Source organism: Oncorhynchus clarkii, chromosome 26 (assembly GCF_045791955.1).
Source record: "Oncorhynchus clarkii lewisi isolate Uvic-CL-2024 chromosome 26, UVic_Ocla_1.0, whole genome shotgun sequence".
Lineage (NCBI taxonomy): Eukaryota > Metazoa > Chordata > Actinopteri > Salmoniformes > Salmonidae > Oncorhynchus > Oncorhynchus clarkii.
In genome coordinates this window covers 25107615-25134713 of record NC_092172.1, presented here as the reverse complement: position 1 = coordinate 25134713, position 27099 = coordinate 25107615, and the positions used below count along the sequence as shown (strand labels likewise).

Here is a 27099-nt window from a genome sequence, read left to right as displayed (position 1 = left end):
AAACACAAGGAAGTGGATTTACCATCTTCACTATCTACAGTTCATTTATCTTTCCATTTACAGTCTCATCACATCTAATGATTTCAAAAGCTGATAATATCTGTGAACAGAGAACAAATCTGTTAGTCAGGATAAGTCAGTACCTTTGATGCTGGCCACCTGCTTGCCGCTGGTCCTGCTGTAGAGAGAGAGCTCGTTGGTGATGGACTCCTGCATCTTGACAAAGTTGGGAAGGAAGAGGATGACCTCCACCTCGTGGTTGGCCAGGTGCCGTCCACAGCTGATGCCCTGGGCCCCCTGGACATGGGGGCCACACAGCAGGGCCACCGTGGGACACTGGTGATTATTCTTAGGTGTCAGCCTGGGGACATCCAAGAGACAAATGTGATTTTGTTGTCTTATTTTGATTTCTTATCAATACAAATAGTACAAGCCAAGGCCTGGGATATGCGATTTCTGGTGGATTAGACAAACTTTGTCCTCATTGAGATAATTAATTGTGCAGAATACAATCATGACTGATCTGAACATCATGATCTGCAGTTTCCACACACTGCAAACAAAAGGAGCATTATCATCACCTCAGGCGTGCATGGGTAATAAACTGGTTGTTGTGCAAGGGTTTCCTTTTCTTATAAAAACACAACTCTTCAACTACAGCATAAACACCAGAGGAAGCCTTTATCTGCAGTCATTGTAATCAAGATCAGTGGAGCATTGTGTCCATAAACACCTCACGCTTTCAATAGGCTGCTACACCTTTCCATGCAAAGTATTAGCTGTCATGATTAATTGCTAAAGCTACTGTCTATTCATCATAAATATGGCGTTTGCATTGACTCCTTCACACGCACAAAGAAAAAAGCCTAAAGCAGTGGGGAAATGGAAGATTCACAACCTGTCAGACATTCTTGACTTAACAGTGAGAATGAATTTTTAGATACACTAGATGACGAACGGGGGGGGGCACTGTTTTGAAGCCACGCTTCCATTTTGGTGCTCCCCCACCATTGTAAAAAATGTTAATCATTTCTTAATGGCTACATTTGTTTTTACAATGTTTATTCTATTATTTTTTTATTATATTTTGTGAGCTAAACAAAACCACACAAAAAATAATATATATAAACATTTCTGTAAAGTATCATTTTTACAAAGTAATAATGTTATTGTCCCCACTACAAAAAAATATATACTTAAATCTTTACTGTGTAACTGTGTGTACAGATGTTTTTGGAGACCCTTCTGGCAAGAATGCTGTATTCTTTCAAGATTTTAACCCGATTTCCCAGAAACCCCAGTACTCATCGGTAGTCACAGATGGGATGACTTGGCATCAACATCCGCTGTGACGGTGTTATCAAGCAGGGGAGGCTGCTGAGGAGAGAACGGCTCATAATAATGGCCGGGAAAGGAGAAACTGGACTGGCATCAAAGACCTGGAAACCATGTGATTGATGTATTGGATACCATTCCACTGATTCTGCTTCAGTCGTTACCACGAGCCCGTTCTCCCCAATTAAGGTGCCACCAACCTCCTGTGTTATCTAGTGCAGGGTTTCCCAAACTCTCTCCTGGGCCCCCTAGGGGACTTTTTATACGCCGTCTATAATCCTCATTTTTATATTAGAATAAAAAATATTATCGTTGTTTCAGCCAGAAAGGCAGCTAATGTTAGCAATGTCAAGGTAGCTAGCAGGTTGAGAATAGTTACCGTGAATGTCCCTGCCTGGTACAATGTTAAATAGCAATCTGATGATAGCTAGCAAGTTAACTTACAAAAAGCACTAAAATGTTTTTGACTTCATAGACCTGCATTCATGTAAAATAATCTTGACTTTGTATGCATTAATTCCATTGCCCTTCGGACTCCTATACTAGCGACCTAATAACATTATTGGGATGGCCCCTTGATTCTCGAGAGCTATTGCTACATATGAAGATGTTGTGCAGTGATTGCAGAAGTGTGATACTCGACCCTTCTGCTTGAAAATCAATATTGGTTATTCATTAAAAAAAACACAATGTCGTGAACATTACAATACAATCCTAATAGTGTTGTGTACATGTTTCTTTTCTTTAGGATTCCAGTTTTGAAGAGCCGTAGCCTGTCCAGGGGCACAGGCAGGGCTGCAGAAAGAATTTGAAAAGATCTGCCTGACTGCAAGGAGAGGCTGGCTGAGATGAAGGTTAGTAAAAATCTTTCACCTGTGGTACTGTTCACCTGTTTCACAACATATCACACAACATTTGGCTGCACGCTGTAATTAAGTTCATGCTTCCAGTCTAACTGGAAATATTTTTGATATCATGGAGTACCGGAGAGCTATCCTAGGATCTCCAGACATCCCACAACGCGGACAATCTCACTGGTGCAACTGCCTGAATTGCAGGGAGACTCCTGCACCGTACAACAAAACTGCTGCCATTTAACAACTGCACTATTTCAGTTATTTATTACCAAGTATGTTTACATAACAGTTGAACACTTTCCATGACATGACAACACTGTACTTTATTCTTCATTTGGATCCCAATTAAGAAAAATACTCAATTTGGTGACATTTTTAGAAGTCATTTTTTTATTTTGTCCTTGGTCTGGGTGACATCAGTTCAGTACTTTATCAGAAGGTTTTCATGACACAGTGCCTTTGTTATTTCAAGAAGTTTAAAGATACTACCTTGTATTTTTGTTCCTTTCCCTAATTAAACTTTAATTGACCTGATCTGTGTAATCAGACCAACTTGTTTTGTACTGTATTTACACCACTGTTGTCCAGCCATCTTTCTGGATATCTACCCACCTGTGGGTCTGCTAATTTGAAGTGAAAACCGACAAGAGCATAGATATCCAGGAAAACAGAACAGTTAAGTAAATAATTCTAAAACCATCCCAAAAATACAATAATGACACCAATTTGCAAGATAAAGAATGCACACATTTTGTTTCTCACACAAGTTTATTGTTGCTCACACTAACGTCCCTTATTTATATGATTTATATATGTTTGGTTGTAGTCCCAACTCTTTGAACAACATTTCTGAGTACTCTGTAGGTTTTCACACAAGTCTGACTAAACGGATAGCTCAGGTCCTTCCACGCTCAAAGCTGTGCTAACTGCATCATGTGTTGCAGGTCAACGTCTCCTCAAAGTTGTAGCAGGTCATCCGTTGTTGGTGGTGGCACTTCAGGGAGTCTTGGCTCATCTGATCTCAGTATCATTCCCCTTGGTATTCACAATTGAGAACCTAGTGTTCTCAACACTGCTCCCTGAAGTTCAAGGATGTAGGTGTAGTCCTGTGCAGTTTTCAATGCGTAGACACTCCACCTTCAAGACTTACTGTAGTCTCCTTTAGCTGAAAGACAGAATAATATTTGGTGAGTATTTTGTCTTATAGATTTTCATTACCATCAGTGCAGAACTGTAGAGTGCAACAAAATTCTAGATCACCTTTACTCCATTCAATGGCCTCCCTTAGGCAAATCAGGCCATAACTCCATTCTCCTGCTTCCTGCTTAAAAGATATGCATTCTTGTTTGTAAGAACGCAGATCTGTTTTGCAAGCCCTGCCACATCCAAGGAGCGTCAGAGCCTGTGTAGCAGGATTCGATCTTAGTCCTGTATTGACAATTTGCCTGTTTGATGATTCGCCAGAGGGCGTAGAGGGATTTCTTATAAACTTCCGGGTTAGTGTACAACTCCTGGAAAGGGGCAGCTCTAGCCTTTAGCTCAGTGCGGATGCAGATGTTGCCTGTAATCCATGGCTTCTAGCTGGGATATGTACGTACAGTCACTGTGGGGACGACATCATCAATGCACTTAATGAAGCCGGTGACTGATGTGGTAAACTCCTCAATGCCATCGGATGAGTCCCGTAACCTATTGGGGCAAAAGTGTGTCACCAATCAAGCCCCAGTGGACTGGAGTTGCCCATCCCTGACCTAGACAGACATCAAATAAAACATTCCCCATCAATTCCAATTTGGAATACAATTTTACCATTTGACAACTATGAAAGAATTGCCTTTGATAACCATCAGTCTTAGATATTCAGAGTAAATACATTCATGGGAGAAGTAGGCTATTAGACAGAATAAGGACTTAATGTTTCCAGTCATTTCATGTAATGTCATGTTACAGTCATACACTCAATGCATGTATATATTTTGGGCTGTCTGTTTACATCTCAGCCAGACAGCTCCAACGGGGAAGAACATAGTAACATCTCTATGCAGTAGGATAATGTTGGGCTAGAATGTCATCAATAATGAAAGTAAATCCTGTGCAGTTCATTTTCCTAAACAGCTTAGCTAGATAGATGCATAGCATTAAAATATGCTACTTATTGTTCTTAGCTAGCTAGGGGAAACAACATGATGGAACAGACAACATGGTCAAAAATATTTAGCTAAAGTCTGTGCTTACCGATCTGATTCTGCTTCAATACTCAACGATGATGGGGCTGGAAACAGGCTTGCTTGGTGTTGATGGCAATTTATTCCTTTCATGACTGAAAAATAATATTTCAGGTTTAAAGATATTTTCAAGAGCTTTGACGTCAAGCAATGAAGTCCAGTTCAGATACAACAGCCAACAGGAGACAACTAGCTAGTTTTAGAATGTGGTGTTGTACAACAGCTGACTAAAGACAGGGCATTCAGATCAAGAAGAAGAGACGTGAAGTTGACACCGTTTCGTCAGACTCCGGAGACGGGCACACCGTGCACCACTCCCTAGCATTCTTCTTGCCAATGTCCAGTCTCTTGACAACAAGGTTGATGAAATCCGAGCAAGGGTAGCATTCCAGAGGGACATCAGAGACTGTAACGTCCTTTGCTTCACTGAAACATGGCTCACTGGAGAGACTCTATCCGAAGCGGTGCAGCCAACGGGTTTCTCCACGCATCGCGCTGACAGAAACAAACATATTTCTGGTAAGAAGAGGGGCGGGGGCGTATGCCTCATGGCCAACGTGACATGGTGTGATGAAAGAAACATACAGGAACTCAAATCCTTCTGTTCACCTGATTTAGAATTCCTCACAATCAAATGTAGACCGCATTATCTACCAAGAGAATTCTCTTCGATTATAATCACAGCCGTATATATCCCCCCCCAAGCAGACACATCGATGGCTCTGAACGAACTTTATTTAACTCTCTGCAAACTGGAAACGATTTATCCGGAGGCTGCATTCATTGTAGCTGGGGATTTTAACAAGGCTAATCTGAAAACAAGACTCCCTAAATTTGATCAGCATATCGATTGCGCAACCAGGGGTGGAAAGACCTTGGATCATTGTTACTCTAACTTCCGCGACGCATATAAGGCCCTGCCCCGCCCCCCTTTCGGAAAAGCTGACCACGACTCCATTTTGTTGATCCCTGCCTACAGACAGAAACTAAAACAAGAGGCTCCCACGCTGAGGTCCGTCCAACGCTGGTCCGACCAAGCTGACTCCACACTCCAAGACTGCTTCCATCACGTGGACTGGGAAATGTTTCGTATTGCGTCAGATAACAACATTGACGAATACGCTGATTCGGTGTGCGAGTTCATTAGAACGTGCGTTGAAGATGTCGTTCCCATAGCAACGATTAAAACATTCCCTAACCAGAAACCGTGGATTGATGGCAGCATTCGTGTGAAACTGAAAGCGCGAACCACTGCTTTTAATCAGGGCAAGGTGTCTGGTAACATGACCGAATACAAACAGTGCAGCTATTCCCTCCGCAAGGCTATCAAACAAGCTAAGCGCCAGTACAGAGACAAAGTAGAATCTCAATTCAACGGCTCAGACACAAGAGGCATGTGGCAGGGTCTACAGTCAATCACGGACTACAGGAAGAAATCCAGCCCAGTCACGGACCAGGATGTCTTGCTCCCAGGCAGACTAAATAACTTTTTTGCCCGCTTTGAGGACAATACAGTGCCACTGACACGGCCTGCAACGAAAACATGCGGTCTCTCCTTCACTGCAGCCGAGGTGAGTAAGACATTTAAACGTGTTAACCCTCGCAAGGCTGCAGGCCCAGACGGCATCCCCAGCCGCGCCCTCAGAGCATGCGCAGACCAGCTGGCCGGTGTGTTTACGGACATATTCAATCAATCCCTATACCAGTCTGCTGTTCCCACATGCTTCAAGAGGGCCACCATTGTTCCTGTTCCCAAGAAATCTAAGGTAACTGAGCTAAACGACTACCGCCCCGTAGCACTCACATCCGTCATCATGAAGTGCTTTGAGAGACTAGTCAAGGACCATATCACCTCCACCCTACCTGACACCCTAGACCCACTCCAATTTGCTTACCGCCCAAATAGGTCCACAGACGATGCAATCTCAACCACACTGCACACTGCCCTAACCCATCTGGACAAGAGGAATACCTATGTGAGAATGCTGTTCATCGACTACAGCTCGGCATTCAACACCATAGTACCCTCCAAGCTCGTCATCAAGCTCGAGACCCTGGGTCTCGACCCCGCCCTGTGCAACTGGGTACTGGACTTCCTGACGGGCCGCCCCCAGGTGGTGAGGGTAGGCAACAACATCTCCTCCCCGCTGATCCTCAACACTGGGGCCCCACAAGGGTGCGTTCTGAGCCCTCTCCTGTACTCCCTGTTCACCCACGACTGCGTGGCCACGCACGCCTCCAACTCAATCATCAAGTTTGCGGACGACACAACAGTGGTAGGCTTGATTACCAACAACGACGAGACGGCCTACAGGGAGGAGGTGAGGGCCCTCGGAGTGTGGTGTCAGGAAAATAACCTCACACTCAACGTCAACAAAACTAAGGAGATGATTGTGGACTTCAGGAAACAGCAGAGGGAACACCCCCCTATCCACATCGATGGAACAGTAGTGGAGAGGGTAGCAAGTTTTAAGTTCCTCGGCATACACATCACAGACAAACTGAATTGGTCCACTCACACAGACAGCATCGTGAAGAAGGCGCAGCAGCGCCTCTTCAACCAGGAGGCTGAAGAAATTCGGCTTGTCACCAAAAGCACTCACAAACTTCTACAGATGCACAATCGAGAGCATCCTGGCGGGCTGTATCACCGCCTGGTATGGCAACTGCACCGCCCTCAACCGTAAGGCTCTCCAGAGGGTAGTGAGGTCTGCATAACGCATCACCAGGGGCAAACTACCTGCCCTCCAGGACACCTACACCACCCGATGTCACAGGAAGGCCATAAAGATCATCAAGGACATCAACCACCCGAGCCACTGCCTGTTCACCCCGCTATCATCCAGAAGGCGAGGTCAGTACAGGTGCATCAAAGCTGGGACCGAGAGACTGAAAAACAGCTTCTATCTCAAGGCCATCAGACTGTTAAACAGCCACCACTAACACTGAGTGGCTGCTGCCAACACACTGACACTGACTCAACTCCAGCCACTTTAATAATGGGAATTGATGGGAAATTATGTAAATATATCACTAGCCACTTTAAACAATGCTACCTTATATAATGTTACTTACCCTACATTATTCATCTCATATGCATACGTATATACTGTACTCTATATCATCGACTGTATCCTTATGTAATACATGTATCACTAGCCACTTTAAACTATGCCACTTTGTTTACATACTCATCTCATTTGTACATACTGTACTCGATACCATCTACTGTATCTTGCCTATGCTGCTCTGTACCATCACTCATTCATATATCCTTATGTACATATTCTTTATCCCCTTACACTGTGTACAAGACAGTAGTTTTGGAATTGTTAGTTAGATTACTTGTTATTACTGCATTGTCGGAACTAGAAGCACAAGCATTTCGCTACACTCGCATTAACATCTGCTAACCATGTGTATGTGACAAATAAAATTTGATTTGATTTGATTTGAATCTTGGAAAATCCAGCCGATGAAATGACAGGTTCTAAAACTAGACCCTTCCGATCAAACAAACCATTGCATTGTGTCTCATTTTGTGTATCTGAAATTAAAATTATGATCATGGCTACTCCGTGCCAGTAAAGTAGTGTATGAAATAGCTAGCTAGCTAGCTAGCTAGCTAATATCACAGCGTGACTTTCAGACCACAGAAATATAACAAGGTCAAGCAACGTTACATACATAAATTAGGTAGCTAGTTAGGACTAACTAGTGAAGCTAAATGTTATATTCAAATGAAAAAAAAGAACAATGTCAAAGTCAGCTAATAAGCTGCAAAAGCTAATAAACAAAGTAACGTCATCTCACTGTCAACTGCGCTTATCTTCAGCAAACTAAATATTTGTATGAACATAACAAGATTCAACAACTGAAACAAACTGAACAAGTTCCACAGACGTGTGACTAACAGAAATGAAATAATGTGTCCCTGAATAAAAAAGGGGGGGCAAAATCAAAAGTAAGTATCTGGTGTGGTCACCAGCTGCATTAAGTACTGCAGTGCATCTCCTCTTCATAGACTACACCAGATTTGCCAGATCTTGCTGTGAGATGTTACCCCACTCTTCCACCAAGGCACCTGCAAGTTCCCGGACATTTCTGGAGGGAATGGCCCTAGCCCTGACCCTCCGATCCAACAGGTCCCAGACTTGCTCAATGGGATTGAGATCCGGGCTCTTCACTGGCCATGGCAGAATACTGACATTCCTGTCTTGCAGGATATCATGCACAGAACGAGCAGTATGGCTGGTGGCATTGTCATGCTGGAGGGTCATGTCAGGATGAGCCTGCAGGAACGGTACCACATGAGGGGGGAGGATGTCTTCCCTGTAATGCACAGCGTTGACATTGCCTGCAATGACAATGATGCTGTGACACACCACCCCAGACCATGACGGACCCTCCACCTCCAAATCGATCCCGCTCCAGAGTACAGGCCTCGGTGTAAAGCTCATTCCTTTGACGATAAACGTGAATCCGACCATCACCCCTGGTGAGACAAAACCGCGACTCGTCAGTGAAGAGCACTTTTTGCCAGTCCTGTATGGTCCAGCGATGGTGGGTTTGTGCCCATAGGCGACGTTGTTGCCAGTGATATCTGGTGAGGACCTGCCTTACAACAGGCCTACAAACTCTCAGTCCAGCCTCTCTCAACCTATTGCGGACAGTCTGAGCACTGATGGAGGAATTGTGCATTCCTGGTGTAACTCGGGCAGGTTTTTGTTGCCATCCTGTACCTGTCCCGCAGGTGCGATGTTCGGATGTACCGATCCTGTGCAGGTGTTACACGTGGTCTGCAAATGCGAGGACGATCAGCTGTCTGTCCTGTCTCCCTGTAGCGCTGTCTTATACGTCTCACAGTATGGACATTGCAATTTATTACCCTGGCCACATCTGCAGTCCTTATGCCTCCTTGCAGCATGCCTAAGGTACGTTCACGCAGATGAGCAGGGACCCAGCAGGGACCCTGGGTATCTTTCTTTTGGTGTTTTTCAGTAGAAAGGCTCTTTAGTGTCCTAAGGACCTTAATTGCCTTCCGTCTGTTAGTGTCTTAACGACCGTTCCGCAGACGCATGTTCATTAATTGTTTATGGTTCATTGAACAAGCATGGGAAACAGTGTTTAAACCCTATACAATGAAAATCTGTTAAGTTATTTGGATTTTTACGAATTATCTTTGAAAGACAGGGTCCTGAAAAAGTGATGTTTCTTTTTTTGCTGAGTTTACAAACTATTGGATGCGTGGTTTGAAAACAACAATCAAAATAAGTAATCCAAAATAAACACTTGCATACATATTTATAACTAAATATCAAAACCATCATTTCACTTTATATCTAGAAAGATTATTATCTACCTAACAATGCCTTACCTTTTCAGTTGAAAAAATGGAAACTGTCAGTTTTGTATCCCTTCAACTCTCATTGTTCTCTCCACTGTGTGTAAATCCGAGCAAATCGCAAATCCGAGGTTTACTCTAGTTTTGGCCCGGGCTCTATCGTTTTCCCTTTTCTCCTGTCAGCTCTCCAAAGTTCTCAGTTTCTTTGGCTTAGATGGAGTAGCAGCTGCTCGGTCAGGTTGTTTGTCCCTCAGGTATGTAAGCTAGCTATCTCTGCTAGCCAAGTGTGGACAAGGGCTCAGCTAGCTAGCCATCATACCACTACCCGTTAGAATATCCCTGAACTGTAGCAACGCCTCCTCACAGGCGGAAACAAGTCCCTCATTAAGAGCAGCACAAAATCCAACCCGACAGTAAAATTAAAATCAACGAATAGAGGGGTTCTCAGCTAAAGCTAAAGGTGCAATATTGTTACGGTTGCATCACATTGGATAACCAGTAGCTACTTATTCAAGCTTTTGAACATAAAAAAAATCTAAGCATTATTTGGCTTTCTGCCCGTTCCCAAAATACATATAATTCCATTCATTCCTATGGAGGACTGCTTCTTCTGAGGACTACCAATATGTCCGACCGGTGGCTTCAAAACCTCTAATAGGCCAATACATCCAGAGTTTCATTGATCAGTGTTTTACAGGGAGCACCCCAAGGTTATTTGTCTGTTTAATACACCTCACTACATTTTATCACCACGGCAACAATACAAGAAACATATATATATATATTTTTTTTTTTAAATAGGAGGACAAAAGCATGTTTGTATAAACCTGGGTCATGTTCATTAGGGCACACCGTAGCAAAATGTCTTGGAACTGAAAGCAAAAACTAACATTTCTTATTGGGCAAGTTCAGATATTGTAGTACCTCCCCATTTCAAACCATTTTCTTTAGTTTCGTGCCTATTGAATAAAACTCTGATATCAATGAAGCCTGTTGCATGTGATGTGATGTCACCACCGTAGAGGGAGCCCACCCAGCCACTCACCGGTTGGGGCCCCCCAGTAGAGTGAGGGCCATCTGGCTGGCACACACACCAGTCATCTCTAGCCTCCGGTCCAGAGACAGGCCATACCGCTCCGCTGAGGCCAGAAGACACTTGTGAAGCTCATAGGACACACTGGGGACAACCAGGCCAGAGTCTACAGTCAGAGGAGCGAGAGAAACAAGATGGTAAAATAAACATGTGTTAGTTGTTATTGTGCCAGATTATAATATATGTAGCTATGAGAAGAGACTGGAAGTTTTTAAAAAGTTCCAGATATTCCCCCAAAATATATGGAAATGGTACTAAAAATAGAACTGTATAGAATCCTCATAATCAGTGTGACTAGACATTATCAAAAGGAACTACAAGGCCTAATTCACCAACAGCATGAACTTTCACGATGAGGACACACACACACACACACACACACACAGGACATCTTCAAGGAGTAGGAGTTTATGTAAAAGCAGCACATCCCCTCACGCGAGGAGCCAGTTCCCTTGACCTGACCTCTTTCCCATCACAGAGGGAGGAAGGATTCCTTTCTTCCCCTCATTTGTCACTGTTGTCCGACACAACAACAAACAGATTGGCAGCCTTTTACAAAATATGACAAACATGAGGATGCAAACTGAACTGCCTCTCCTAGATATCCACCACGGCCTTCTGGAGGGGCTGGTTTCACACGCTCCAGCTCATCCCTGCTGAGATCCCTCAGCATCCCCATAACCAGAGCTTTTGGCTGAGAAAGACACCAGCAGCAGCCCCCCAGGCCCACACACATTACCGCCACAGCTCAGAGGACTCACCCAAAACATAAAGGTACCATGACAAAGGGGAAATTTGAAAACAGGTGGTTAAGGTGTACTCGTTGGTACACCTGTGTGCAATGATGATGGCTAGCGTGTGTGGGAGAGTTGCAGTTTGACTTGAGTGAAAACTCAGTTCCAAGACTACACACACACACACACACACACAAATTATATATACCCACACAGTTGAAGTCGGAAGTTTACATACACCTTAGAGTAAAAATTCCCTGTCTTAGGTCAGTTCGGATCACCACTTTATTTTAAGAATTTGAAATGTCAGAATAATACTAGAGAGAATTACTTATTTCAGCTTGTATTTCTTTCATCACATTCCCAGTGGTTTAGAAGTTTACATACACTCAATTAGTATTTGGTAGCATTGCCTATAAATAGTTTAACTTGGGTCAAATGTTTCGGGTAGCCTTTCACAAGCTTCCCACAATAAGTTGGGTGAATTTTGGCCCATTCCTCCATACAGAGCTGGTGTAACTGAGTCAGGTCTGTAGGCCTTTTTCAGTTCTGCCCACAAATTCTCTATAGGATTGAGGTCAGGGCTTTGTTGTCCTTAAACCACTTTGCCACAACTTTGGAAGTATGCTTGGGGTCATTGTCCATTTGTCCTCTTCTTCCATTTGCGACCAAGTTTTAACTTCCTGACTGATGTCTTGAGATGTTGCTTCAATATATCCACATAATTTTCCCTCATGATGCCATCTATCTTCTTCGGCTTGCAAGCCACCCCCTTTCTCCTCCAAACATAACGTTGGTCATTATTGCCAAACAGTTCTATTTTTGTTTCATCAGACCAGAGGACATTTCTCCAAAAGGTATGATCTTTGTCCCCATGTGCAGTTGCAAACCGTAGTCTGGCATTTTTATGTCGGTTTTGGAGCACTGGCTTCTTCCTTGCTGAGAGGCCTTTCATGTTATGTCGATATAGGACTTGTTTTACTGTGGATATAGATACTTTTGTACCCGTTTCCTCCAGCATCTTCACAAGGTCCTTTGCTGTTGTTCTGGGATTGATTTGCACTTTTTGCACCAAAGTACGTTCATCTCTAGGAGACAGAATGCGTCTCCTTCTTGAGCGGTGTGGTCCCATGGTGTTTATACTTGCGTACTATTGTTTGTACAGAAGAACGTGGTACCTTCAGGTGTTTGGAAATTGCTCCCAAGGATTAAACAGACTTGTGGAGGTCTACAATTTTTTTGAGGTCTTGGCTGATTTCTTTTGATTTTCCCATGATGTCAAGCAAAGAGGCCCTGAGTTTGAAGTTAGGCCTTGAAATACATCCACAGGTACACCTCCAATGGACTCAAATGATGTCAATTAGCCTATCAGAAGCTTCTAAAGCCATAACATAATTTTCTGGAATCGTCCAAGCTGTTTAAAGGCACAGTCAACTTTGTGTGTGTAAACTTCTGGCCAACTGGAATTGTGATACAGTGAATTATAAGTTAAATAATCTGTCTGTAAACCATTTTTGGAAAAATGACTTGTGTTATGCAAAGTAGATGTCCTAACCGACTTGCCAAAACTATAGTTTGTTAACAAGAAATTTGTGGAGTAGTTGAAAAACGAGTTTTAATGACTCCAACCTAAGTGTATGTAAACTTCCGACTTCAACTGTGTGTACACACACACACACTCATTTTTACTATTTTCTACATTGTAGAATAATAGTGAAGGTATCAAAACTATGAAATAACACAAGTGGAAGCATGTAGTAAACAAAAAAGTGTTAAACAAATCAAAATATATTTTAGGATGTTAGATTCTTCAAAGTAGCCACCCTTTGCCTTGATGACACCTTTGCACACAATTGGCATTCTCTCAACCAGCTTCATGAGGTAGTCAACTGGAATGATTTTCCAACAGTCTTGGAGTTCCCACGTAGGCTGAGTACTTGTTGGCTGCTTTTCCTTGAATACTCTTCTTCCCGGTGGGAACCACACATGCGGAGATCATCCGTTCACCTACTCTGCATCTCACAAAGACACGGCAATTGGAACCAAAAATCTCAAAAAGGACAGATATCGACCAGTATAATGTCCATTGCTCTTGTTTCTTGGCCTAAGCAAGTCTCTTCTTCTTATTGGTGTCCTTTAGTAGTGGTTTCTTCGCAGCAATTTGACCATGATGGCCTGATTCACTCGGTCTCCTCTGAACAGTTGATGTTAAGATGTGTCTGTTACTTGAACTCTGTGAAGCATTTATTTGGGCTGCAATTTCTGAGGCTGTTATCTCTAATGAACTTATCCTCTGCAGCAGAGGAAACTGGGTCTTCCTTTCTTGTGGCGGTCCTCATGAGAGCCAGTTTCATCATAGCGCTTGATGGTTTTTGCGACTGCACTTGAAGAAACTATCAAAGTTTTTGAAATGTTCCAGATTGACTGACCTTCATGTCTTAAAGTAATGATGGACTGTCGTTTCTCTTTGCTTATTTGAGCTGTTCTTGCCATAATATGGAATTGGTCTTTTACCAAATAGGGCTATCTTCTGTATACAGCCCTACCTTGTCACAACACAACCAATTGGCTCAAACGCATTAAGAATGAAAGAAATTCCACAAATTAACAAGGCACACTTGTTAATTGGGTTCCCGAGTGGCACAACTGTCTTAGGCACTGCATCTCAGTGCTTGAGGCGTCACTACAAAACACCCTAGTTCGAATCCAGGCTGTATCACATCCGGCCGTGATTGGGAGTCCCATAGAGCGGTGCACAACTGGCCCAGCGTCGTCCGGGTTTGGCCAGGGTAAGCCATCATTGTAAATAAGAATTTGTTCTTAACTGACTTGCCTAGTTAAATAAAGGTTAAATTGAAAAATAAAAAATGCATTCCAGGTGACTACCTCATGAAACTGGTTGAGAGAATGCCAAGAGTGTGCAAAGCTGTCATCAAGGTAAAAGGTGGCTACTTTGAAGAATCTTAAATATAAAATATATTTTGATTTGTTTAACACTTTATTGGTTACTACATTATTCCATGTGTGTTATTTCATAGTTTATGTCTTCACTATTATTCTACAATGTAGAAAATAGTAAAAATAAAGAAAAACCCTGGAATCAGTAGGTAAACTTTTGATTGGTACAGGTGCATCCTGTTTCCATTGATCATCCTTGAGATGTTTCTACAACTTGATTGGAGTCCACCTACGGAAAATTCAATTGATTGGACATGATTCGGAAAGGCACACACCTGTCTATATAAAGCCCCACAGTTGACAGTGCATGTCAGAGCAAAAACCAAGTCATGAGGTCAAAGGAATTGTCTGTAGAGCTCTGAGACAGGATTGTATCGAGGCACAGATCTGGGGAAAGATACCAAAAAATGTCTCCGGCATTGAAGGTCCCCAAGAACACAGTGGCCTCCATCATTCTTAAATGGAAGAAGTTTGGAAAAACCAAGACTCTTCCTAGAGCTGGCCACCCGGCCAAACTGACCAATTGGGGGAGAAGGCCCTTGGTCAGGGAGGTGACCAACAACCCGATGACCAACAACTCTTTGGCCTGAATGCGAAGCGTCACGTCTGGAGGAAACCTGGCATCATCCCTACAGTGAAGCATGGTGGTGGCAGCATCATGCTGTGCAGATGTTTTTCAGCAGCAGGAGACTAGTCAAGAAGACTAGAAGACTCAACGCTGTAATCGCTGCCAAAGGTGCTTCAACAAAGTACTGCGTAAAGGGTCTGAATACTTATGCAAATGTATTATTTCAATTTTTTTGTAAATTAGCAAACATTTCTAAAAACCTGTTTTTGCTTTGTCATTGTGGTGTATTGTGTGTAGATTGAGGAAAAACAATATTTAATCAATTTTAGAATAAGGCTGTAATGTAACAAAATGTGGAAAAAGTCGAGGGGTTTGAATACTTTCCGAATACACTGTGTGTGTGTGTGTGTGTGTGTGTGTGTGTGTGTGTGTGTGTGTTTATATAGATATCTATCTATATCTCTACTACTCTGGTCAGGTCTGTGTCTCAACAACAGTAGAGGATATCTAGGAAAGACCAGCCCAGGGAACATGGTTCCTAGGTACTGCCACAACCATGTTATTATTCTGGTAGCTGCTCACGGAGCCCTTTAAAGAGCCCTGTGCTAATCTCTACCTATAGCCCATGGCACATTAGTCTAGAGAGGAACAAAGACTGGCTAAAGGGGCTGCACGGCTCAATATCCCTTTGATAGTGAAGCAGGTAAGCGTTGGCCTGGCTATTGAGTGCTCAGCGTGGCCTCGCTCCTCATGTATTGTGTGCATGCAGGCACGTATGCAGCTATCAGAAACACACAGGCATATCACTCAGGGCATAACACACGCAGTGTGACATGCAAACACACACCTGCAAACAGCAGATAGACGGATGTCGTGCCTGGGTGAAATGAACCTTATCTCTTTCCTGTTCGTATCTCCACATCCCTCCCACTGTTCCAATCCAAAGACAGGTAATATACTACAGTGGGGTGGGAGAAACCCAGTCTACTCTGCTGCACCGTTCCTCGGACAATCACGTGAGAGAAAAGCACACAGCAAAGTTAACTGCTCCTTGTCATGCAACCTGCCACTGAGGAGTGGGAAAAGGAGAGAGAGAGAGGTGGGAGTTGCACTATGATCTAATTGCCTTTTGACCATCCCCCCAGCTAGATGTGTTTGTAAGGAATTCCCCTGCTAGAGCACCCCACCCCGATCCGGTGTACTCTCTCTCTCTCACACTCCACTACACGCAATGCTCAACCGGGTAGCCAGGAGCACACAGCCGCAGTAAAATAAACTGACCTGGAAGCAATTCTTCAAGCATGACAACGAGAACATTGAAGCTGAAATCAATACACACACGCAGGGTGGAAGCGGGCCATGGGTGATTAGGGCTGGTGCTGAGAGAGGAAGGTGAGGGAGGGGGGAGGGGTGGGGGGGGGGAAGAGAGAGAGAGAACAAGGAGTGAGGTTTTACAAGGCTCCTCCAGACTACAAGCCTGTTACTGCTGCAGTACCAAGGGGCTGCGAGCCTCTAACATTCCAGACCCTACAAAACCTTGGCCCTCATAACTAAGATTAATGCAGGTCAATTGATTAGGAAGTTCCATTTGAGGGCCTCCTGAGTGGCGCAGCGGTCTAAGGCACTGCATTCCAGGTTGTGTCACAACCGGGAGTCCCACAGGGCGGCACACAATTGGCCCAGCATCGTCCGGGTTAGGGGAGGGTTTGGCCGGGGGGCTTTACTTGGCTCATCGCGCTCTGTAGCGATGAGACAAAATCGAAATTAGGGAGAAAAAAGGTACAAAAATTTAAATATAAAGTTCCATTTGCTCTCATGCCACCGGACCAGGGGAATCAATAGTTGTGAATAACATACTCGTCCTCAGCTCGCTCTCCTGTCACTCTCTAATTCAAAGGTAGTTTGCAGGGCAGTGATTTGTTCTGTGGCTTTAGTGTGTTTACAGTGAAGAGATTTGAGTACATGTGTTGCAGTGGTGGCTGCTGAGGGGAGGAAGGTTCATAATAATGGTTGGAACGGAGCAAACTGAATGTGTTTGATGTTGTTGATACCTTTCTATTTATTCCATTCCAGCCATTACCATGTACCCGTCCACTCCAATTAAGGTGCCAACGTGTTGATGAGGAGTGGTTTAACATGCATAGGAATTAGCAAAGGAGAGTAGACCTATGCCTTTTCCACCGAAACTGAATAATAAGGCCAATGATGCACCACATACATGTCTATGTGCAGACAGACAATATGTTATCCCAACGCCAAACATTTGTTTTCCTAACCCCTTTTCTGTTGTCTCATGTTGTTGATTTAAATGTTTACAGTGCATAGGAACGGATTCAGGTGAAAGCAGCCTGGAGTAGGGTAAGGGTTTGTTCCACATGTAGTGTGGTTGCATCCCAAATGGCACCCTATTCCCTATGGGCCCTTAGCAAAAGTAGAGCACTATATAGGGAATAGGGTGCCATTTGAGTGGTAACCTGTGTGTGACTATGAGAGGTGCTGTTTATGTAAAGCTCAGAGCGGTCTGATAATTACAAGGTACAGAGGATGGGGCTTAGCATGACAGCATTCAGGCAGAAAGAGGCAGAGGTAGCAGACCTGCCCAGCCAGTTCGGTAAAAAGAGAAAAGCGTCCACATTCAGCTCTCAGTTCTCAGCACCAGGGGCATGGCTTTTAATGGCCACCTGGCCCGCATTGTTGTCTTCATAGTCACCGCACTGCTGTCGCCATGATAACGCTGGCTGGCGGCCATGTTAGGCTTCTTAGAAAAAAGTGCCAACGTCATAACCCTTTCTAAGAACTGCTGCACTTTGCACATACCTGTATGTCGGCACAGTATGTACTGTAGTGTAGCGGGCTATTTGAGGCTAGGGCTCACATGCATGTAGTGAGTCATGTGGTGGATTAAGCTATCCAGCGAGGTGTATCAGTGTAATATCTTCGTCTGGGAGTATTTAGTCAGCTGGTAATAGAAGCAAAACACTCCTATCTCCATGGGGGCACAAAATGCATTCTATGACTAATAGCGATGGTATTGGCATCGCTATCCTCTTTTCCCTAATGAGAGCGCAAGCATGTGTGTGTGCTTGTGTTCCACTAAGACCTATACCACTTTATGCCAACACCAGAAACCAGATTTGACTGGTACTGATCCCCTATCCTTACAGCGTAGTGATTGGTCCAGCAGAGCCAGAGTGATAGGTGTTGCTCTTCTTGTCACACCTTGGAATCCAGGCCAGGGGCCTAGCATAGTGTGCCATTCACTTATCTCCTGTATGAAACCAATTATATAACACACTTATAAAGAGTGTTGTTGAGGTGTGGAAGAGCAGCTCCTCTTCCCAGAGATGGACTGGGACTGCATGGTGTGGTGGGGCAGTGAGCTCAAAAGTCACCTGCTGCCACAATCAAAAGAGCAACCAGAGTAGGATCCCAGCCAGCCCAGCACGTTGCGGAAGTGGGAGGCCCTTTCTGGCCTATAGGAGACAGTCAAACCCACACCCAGCAAAGAGTTTCAGTGTTGCATCACAGAAGCACAAGAGGTAGGCCTACATTAGACCCACACTGTCACTCTGAGAACTTACACTATTTCTGTCTAAAGTCACTGACATGGAGGGGGAATTCAACTAGTTTCCAAAGGAAACACGACACTCATTATCACCGGTCCGCAAGACACGCATGCAACAGAAAACATCCTGAGGGTAGAACTTGTGTCGGTCATCAATTCTTTTAATTTTACAGAGGGACACAAAATATATATTTTTAATGGTAAATCCCGATTCTTTGGTTGAATGGGTCACCAATCTACAGTGGTTTTCCCATCTCTGAGCTACACGAAAAACATTATAGTATCTGTATGGACAGAGAAGACTAGCTCATTAGGTGTGTGTGCACGGTGGGTGTGTCACTCCTTAGGGAGAAGCCAGCAGTGATTACTGAGAGGGAGAGGCTCAGCCTCTTCACCGCACGCTGCACATGGGCTGGGCTGTGACCGGAACCTATATCTCTCCCCCATCACATCTCCAGCCCGATGGGCTTCACTGAGAATACCGACACCGTTGTAATTCCTCACGGTTGCGTCCAATTACTGGGGCATTTTTCTTCTTGCATGTTAGTTTAAGGCCTATTTTAGAACTGTACACAATGTCCTGTCTCTCCACTAATCTGGCTCGCTTAGCCAAACCCATGGGTCTACTGTAGCCTCAATAGATCCAGCGGCTGGGGTGAGAGACACTCAGGGCCTAAGGGCACTGGCAGACAGGCCTCTGGAAGTGAATGTGTGATGACAGATGTGAATGGAGAGTGCTCTATCTGTCTAACCCTCAGGGCAGCAGGTTTCTAGATGTGGATGTGTGATATATATGTGAATGGAGGAGGGTGCGCTCTCTCTCTCTCTCTCTCTCCCATGGTGAATGTGAATGGAGCCAATGTGTTGTGTTTTCTCTCTCTTACCAGTGCAGTACTCTTTGCCCCCGTGTTGTGGGACCGTGATCTGCCGGTAGACGACTGGTTTGACCTCCAGGATGTTCTCGTCGTGACGGTAACGTGTGGGTGTACCGCGTTCGCCACCGGGCGTACCACGGGAACGTGCCCCATTGTAATCTGTGCCATCAATCTGCGAGAACACGGCTGCCTTGTCGAACAGTGCCAGGTTTGCCTCAAAGTCAAAGTCTGTGTCCAGACCCTCGTCCATGTCAGCACCAAAACACTCGTCGTCCCTGAGCCTCATCTGCCCTCCACCGTTCTTCACTCCGTTCTTCTTCGGCGTGGCCTGGTTTGGCCCTCGGTTACTAGATGATGCTGGAGGACCTGAAGAATATGAATCAAGACATTAGGAGGATGATTAACTACAAATTATTTTTACAATATGCCTATAGCCTGACTAGAAATTGGTGCACATTGGTGCACATTAATCCCAGTTAAGAGGGTAATATTTCAGACTGGAGTCCATTAATCTCTGTCATGACTCCAGTCTGCTCTCTAATGTGTCCTCAATACTGATCTTATCCTATGGCTGTATCAGGAGCTACAGTTATATAACAAGCAACATCAATAGCACATTAATAATACAGGCTAGTAGTTTTCTACCAACACACAATCCTCAACACACAATGTTTAGATACATGAATGGCGCATTAACAAATCAAAAAGAACCAACTGAAAAAAAAATAACTGGAAAAACCGGGTGTTCAACCCTAACTGTGATGAGGTCTCACGCTAACCTAGAGCGAGAGAGAGAGAGGCACAGCCGCACGCAAGTGTCACACTGACAGCTAGGTACTTTAGGCTCTCACGCAAGATACACACCAAGACTCTCAGTCAAGTCACGTACACACTACTGTTGTCACAATGGCATTGTCACCCGATCACACCGACTGATCTGAGACCTGCTACTATATCAATGTATTTTCGACAATGGAGGGGAGTGAGGGACTGCTTAAAAAAAAAATCTGTTCATATGTGTGCATTGGCTTTTCAACATAGGCAAACATTTTACAATGAGACCACACAGAGTATAATTACCTACAGGTATATTGTAAATCTCAGTGAATCAGATGCCTGAATGCACTGGGCAATGCTCCAAGTCAAGCAGAGAATAATGAACACCAAGTTAGTACTAGTGTCTGATAGAATTGATGTGAAAATGTGGAGAGGTGTAAGAATCTTAGGTTCAAGGAGAGCTGAGATATTTGAACAAAACATGAACTTGAGCCATGTGAAAAAGAATTGACTGAAACTACAGTGCCTTGCGAAAGTATTCGGCCCCCTTGAACTTTGCGACCTTTTGCCACATTTCAGGCTTCAAACATAAAGATATAAAACTGTATTTTTTGTGAAGAATCAACAACAAGTGGGACACAATCATGAAGTGGAACGACATTTATTGGATATTTCAAACTTTTTTAACAAATCAAAAACTGAAAAATTGGGCGTGCAAAATTATTCAGCCCCTTTACTTTCAGTGCAGCAAACTCTCTCCAGAAGTTCAGTGAGGATCTCTGAATGATCCAATGTTGACCTAAATGACTAATGATGATAAATACAATCCACCTGTGTGTAATCAAGTCTCCGTATAAATGCACCTGCACTGTGATAGTCTCAGAGGTCCGTTAAAAGCGCAGAGAGCATCATGAAGAACAAGGAACACACCAGGCAGGTCCGAGATACTGTTGTGAAGAAGTTTAAAGCCGGATTTGGATACAAAAAGATTTCCCAAGCTTTAAACATCCCAAGGAGCACTGTGCAAACGATAATATTGAAATGGAAGGAGTATCAAACCACTGCAAATCTACCAAGACCTGGCCGTCCCTCTAAACTTTCAGCTCATACAAGGAGAAGACTGATCAGAGATGCAGCCAAGAGGCCCATGATCACTCTGGATGAACTGCAGAGATCTACAGCTGAGGTGGGAGACTCTGTCCATAGGACAACAATCAGTCGTATATTGCACAAATCTGGCCTTTATGGAAGAGTGGCAAGAAGAAAGCCATTTCTTAAAGATAGCCATAAAAAGTGTTGTTTAAAGTTTGCCACAAGCCACCTGGGAGACACACCAAACATGTGGAAGAAGGTGCTCTGGTCAGATGAAACCAAAATTGAACTTTTTGGCAACAATGCAAAACGTTATGTTTGGCGTAAAAGCAACACAGCTGAACACACCATCCCCACTGTCAAACATGGTGGTGGCAGCATCATGGTTTGGGCCTGCTTTTCTTCAGCAGGGACAGGGAAGATGGTTAAAATTGATGGGAAGATGGATGGAGCCAAATACAGGACCATTCTGGAAGAAAACCTGATGGAGTCTGCAAAAGACCTGAGACTGGGACGGAGATTTGTCTTCCAACAAGACAATGATCCAAAACATAAAGCAAAATCTACAATGGAATGGTTCAAAAATAAACATATCCAGTTGTTAGAATGGCCAAGTCAAAGTCCAGACCTGAATCCAATCGAGAATCTGTGGAAAGAACTGAAAACTGCTGTTCACAAATGCTCTCCATCCAACCTCACTGAGCTTGAGCTGTTTTGCAAGGAGGAATGGGAAAAAATGTCAGTCTCTCGATGTGCAAAACTGATAGAGACATACCCCAAGCGACTTACAGCTGTAATCGCAGCAAAAGGTGGCGCTACAAAGTATTAACTTAAGGGGGCTGAATAATTTTGCACGCCCAATTTTTCAGTTTTTGATTTGTTAAAAAAGTTTGAAATATCCAATAAATGTCGTTCCACTTCATGATTGTGTCCCACTTGTTGTTGATTCTTCACAAAAAAATACAGTTTTATATCTTTATGTTTGAAGCCTGAAATGTGGCAAAAGGTCGCAAAGTTCAAGGGGGCCGAATACTTTCGCAAGGCACTGTACACGGTGAACTACATTTCAAACAATGATTAAACATGACACATACTAAAGTTACACATGTTACAAGCAAATGTTGGCCAATACTCGTACAGAAAAATGAATCACGATGACACCGGTGAGATAAACACACAGGCGCAAAACTGAAGTGAATGACAGCGTGCTGTGACAGCGTGTGAGGCTTGTCAACATGTTGCTGTGTTGTGTGGAGAGAAATGTCTTCACATGCAAGGTAAGACTGACAGAAGGAAAACCATGTCAGTCACCCGCAACAACTCCCTCTGTGTGTGTGTGTGTGTGTGTGTGTGTGTGTGTGTGTGTGTGTGTGTGTGTGTGTGTGTGTGTGTGTGTGTGTGTGTGTGTGTGTGTGTGTGTGTCAGTCCAATCAAGAACAGGAAGGAAGAGCTTTACTGTACACTTAATGGTATGTACCAGGGGCACGGGAAAAACAAAGGACTGATAGCATGTATAGGAACATGTATATATGGATTTTATTTTTTTAAAGCAATTTTTTCCCCCCAATTACCCTCTTAATTTATCAAGGTCTGTTTGGATCCAAGATAATCCACTCGATTTGCAGAGGACTATGCATAATTCATTTAATTCCTACATTCCCATCCTAAATCTCCCATACTGTCAGATAATTACAAATCATTTGTACAGCCCATGTTCTTGAATAAGTAGTTCGTAACCCCACCTCCCTTTCTTTCTATGGCCCCCTGCTAAGGGGCTGGTTTGGGGCATGGCATTGATGTGAAAGGGTCAGCCCAGCCCCTGCCACTCAGAACTTCAGGCTCATGCAATTTGTGCATTAGCTCCCTTGGCTGTTGGCCCAAGAATCTGGAGATTAAAATAAAAAATCCAAAGGTAAACAGTGCTTCCACAATTGATATGGCCTGGCCCCTTCCAAGCGTACTGCCACTGGGACAACATAGCTTCCTGTGGGGGGGGTCCTGTGCTGAGCAGGAGAGAGGGAGGGTGAGGAGACTGAGAACAGAAGGGCACGTAAGCCAGGCCTTGCATAACCTCTTTAGGAGCAGACACAGTGAGGGGGGAATGTTTATTGATCTTAGTCACACACGTATTGTAAAGAGGAACTTTGGTACAAGCCTTTTGCACGCTATGGGAATCTGGGGAAGTCACAGCATTGCAAACAGTGCCAGGATGCTTCCACGCACAGGCTTGTTAACAGTAACCTAGTGAAACCATAGACTAGAGGAAAGGACACCGGTTCACCAGACAGACAGAAATAAACTAGACTGATTAAGCAGATAGCTACTTAATAGTTATTTTAAAATGGTCGCTGTTTTATGTAACAATGGAGCCGGAGAAGAAGGCTGACGTTTTACGTGTCCCCAACCGATTGTGTTTGTTGTTCGTTTATAACTTATTTTTTCACTTATTTTGTACATAATGTTGCCACTACCGTCTCTTGTGACCAAAAATAATTTCTGGACATCAGGACTGCGATTACTCACCAGAATCCTTTTTTTCCTTTAACGAGTCTGGGGAGCCCGATGCGAATGATTTTCTGCTTTCTCGGGAACAAGCCCAAATACCCGTGATTTGTGTGAAGAGGTGGCTGAGACAAAGTGGCCAGAGGGCAGGCTGCCTCCTGAAAATTCGTAGGCGATCAAATAAACCCCCACTTCCTTCCATTCTGTTAGCAAACATGCAATCTTTGTAGAATAAAATCGATGACCAACGCGGAAGATTAAACTACCAACGGGACATTTAAAACTGTAATATCTTATGCTCAACGGAGTCGTGTCTGAACGACGATACATTCAACATACTGGTTATAAACTCTACCGGCAGGACAAAACAGTGGCATCTGGTAAGACAAGGAGCGGCGGACTATGTATTTTTGTAAATAACAGCTGGTGCACGATATCTAAGGAAGTCTCGAGCTATTGCTCACCTGAGGTAGAGCATCTCATGATAATCTGTAGACTACACTATCTACCTAGAGTTTTCATCTGTATTTTTCGTAGCTGTTTACATACCACCACAGACTGAGGCTGGCATTAAGACAGCATTGAAGGAGCTGTATTCCGCCATAAGCAAACAAAAAAGCGCTCACCCAGAGGCGGCGATCCTAGTAGCCGGGGACTTTAATGCAGGGAAACTTAAATCCGTTTTACCAAATTTCTATCAGCATGTTAAATGTGCAACCAGAGGGGAAAAAAACAAAACAAAAAAAACAACTCTAGACCACCTTTACTCCACACACAGGAAATAACACAAAGCTCTCCCTCGCCCTCCATTTGGCAAATCTGACCATAATTCTATCCTCCTGATTCCTGCTTACAAGCAAAAAATTAAAGCAGGAAGCACCAGTGACTAGATCAATAAGAAAGTGGTCAGATGAAGCAGATGCTAAGCTACAGGACTGTTCTGCTAGCACAGACTGGAATATGTTCTGGGATTCCTCCGATGGCATTGAGGAGTACACCACATCAGTCATTGGCTTCATCAATAAGTGTGTCTATGACATCGTCCCCTCAGTGACCGTAGTACATACCCCAACCAGAAGCCATGGAACATCCCCACTGAGCTAAAGGCTAGATCTGCCGCTTTCAAGGAGCAGACTCCAACCCGAAAGCTTATAAGAAATCCCGCTATGCCCTCCGACGAACCATCAAACAGGAAAAGCGTCATTACAGAACTAAGACTGAATCGTACCACACCGGCTCTGACGCTCGTCGGATGTGGCAGGGCTTGTAAACCATTACAGACTACAAAAGGGAAGCACAGCCGAGAGCTGCCCAGTGACACAAGCCTACCAGACAAGCTAAACCACCTCTATGCTCGCTTCCAAGCAAATAACACTGAAACATGCATGCGAGAACCAGCTGTTCCGGAAGACTGTGTGATCATGCCTTCCGCAGCCGATGTGAGTAAGACCTCTAAACAGGTCAACATTCACAAAGCCGCAAGGCCAGACGGATTACCAGGACTAGTACGGTGAGCATGTGCTGACCAACTGGCAAGTGTCTTCAATGACATTTTCAACCTCTCCCTGTCCAAGTCTGTAAAACCAACATGTTTTAAGCAGACCACGATAGTGCCTGTGCCCAGGAACACTAAGGTAACCTGCCTAAATGACTACCGACCCGTAGCACTCACGTCTGTAGCCATGAAGTGCTTTGAAAAGCTGGTCATGCCTCATATCAACACCATTATGCCAGAAACCCTAGATCCACTCCAATTTCCATAGTTCCCCAACAGATCCACAGATGATGCAATCTCAATTGCACTTCACACTGCCCTTTCCCACCTGGACAAATTGAACATTATGTGAGAATGCTATTCATTGACTACAGCTCAGCGTTCAACACCATAGTGCCCTCAAAGCTCACCAATAAGCTAAGGACCCTGGGACTAAACACCTCCCTCCGCAACTGGATCCTAGACTTCCTGATGGGCTGCCCCCAGGTGGTAAGGGTAGGTAACAACACATCCGCCACGCTGATCCTCAACACAGGGGCCCTTCAGGGGTGCGTGCTCAGTCCACTCTTGCACTCCCTGTTCACTCATGACTGCACGGCCAAGCACGACTCCATCACCATCTTTAAGTTTGCTGATGACACAACACCAAAGAGACAGCCTATGGGGAGGAGGTCAGAGACCTGGCCGTGTGGTGCCAGGACAACACCCTCTCCCTCAACGTGATCAAGACAAAGGAGATGATTGTGGACTAAAGGAAAAAGAGGACCGAGCACGCCCCCATTCTCATCGACGGGGCTGCAGTGGAGCAGGTTGAGAGCTTCAAGTTCCTTGGCGTCCACATCACTAACAAACATACATGGTCCAAGCACACCAAGACAGTCGTAAAGAGGGCACGACAAAACCTATTCCCCTCAAGAGACTAAAAAGATTTGGCATGGGTCCTCAGATCCTCAAAAGATTCTACAGAGGCACCTTCGAGATCATCCTGACGGGTCGCATCACTGCCTGGTATGGCAACTGCTCGGCATCCGACCGCAAGGTACTACAGAGGGTAGTGCGAACGGCCTAGTACATCACTGGGGCCAAGCTTCCTGCCACCCAAGACCTCTATACCAGGCGGTGTCAAATGAAGGCACTAAAAAGACTCCAGCCACCCTAGTCATAAACTGTTCTCTCTGCTACTGCACGGCAAGCGGTAGCGGAGAGCCAAGTCTAGGTCTAAGAGGCTTCTCAACAGCTTCTACCCCCAAGCCATAAAACTCCTGAACATCTAACCAAATGGCAACCCAGATTATTTGCATTGCCCCCCCCCCCCCCCCCCCCACACCGTTGTTACTCTCTGTTATCATGTATGCATAGTCACTTTAATAACTCTACCTACATGTACATATTACCTCAACTAACCGGTGCCCCCGCGCATTGACTCTGTACCGGTACCCCCCTATATATGGTCTCGCTATTGTTATTTTACTGCTTCTCTTTAATTACTTGTTACTTTATTTCTTATCCATATATTTTTTAACTGCATTGTTGGTTAAGGGCTCATAAGTAATCATTTCACTGTAAGGTCTACCTACACCTGTTGTATTGTTAATAAAATTTGATTTGATTATGGGTTGTGGTTATTTTTCCTGGCAGAAATGACAGAAAAGTATTCTCATAGTACATCGAGGTTAATC

At 44.3% G+C, this 27099-nt stretch overlaps 1 protein-coding gene across 1 annotated transcript in view; it reads right to left on the bottom strand.

Annotated features, from left to right (window-relative positions):
• LOC139384736 (enhancer of mRNA-decapping protein 3-like) overlaps positions 1-27099 on the bottom strand; it is a 35738-nt gene that overhangs the window by 4459 nt on the left and 4180 nt on the right. The window contains exons 4-6 of the mRNA XM_071129599.1: positions 19564-19920; positions 10807-10960; positions 144-361 (exon numbers count right to left, since the gene is read on the bottom strand). Coding sequence (XP_070985700.1) covers positions 144-361; positions 10807-10960; positions 19564-19920 — 729 coding nt within the window. The remainder of the gene's footprint in view (positions 1-143; positions 362-10806; positions 10961-19563; positions 19921-27099) is intronic.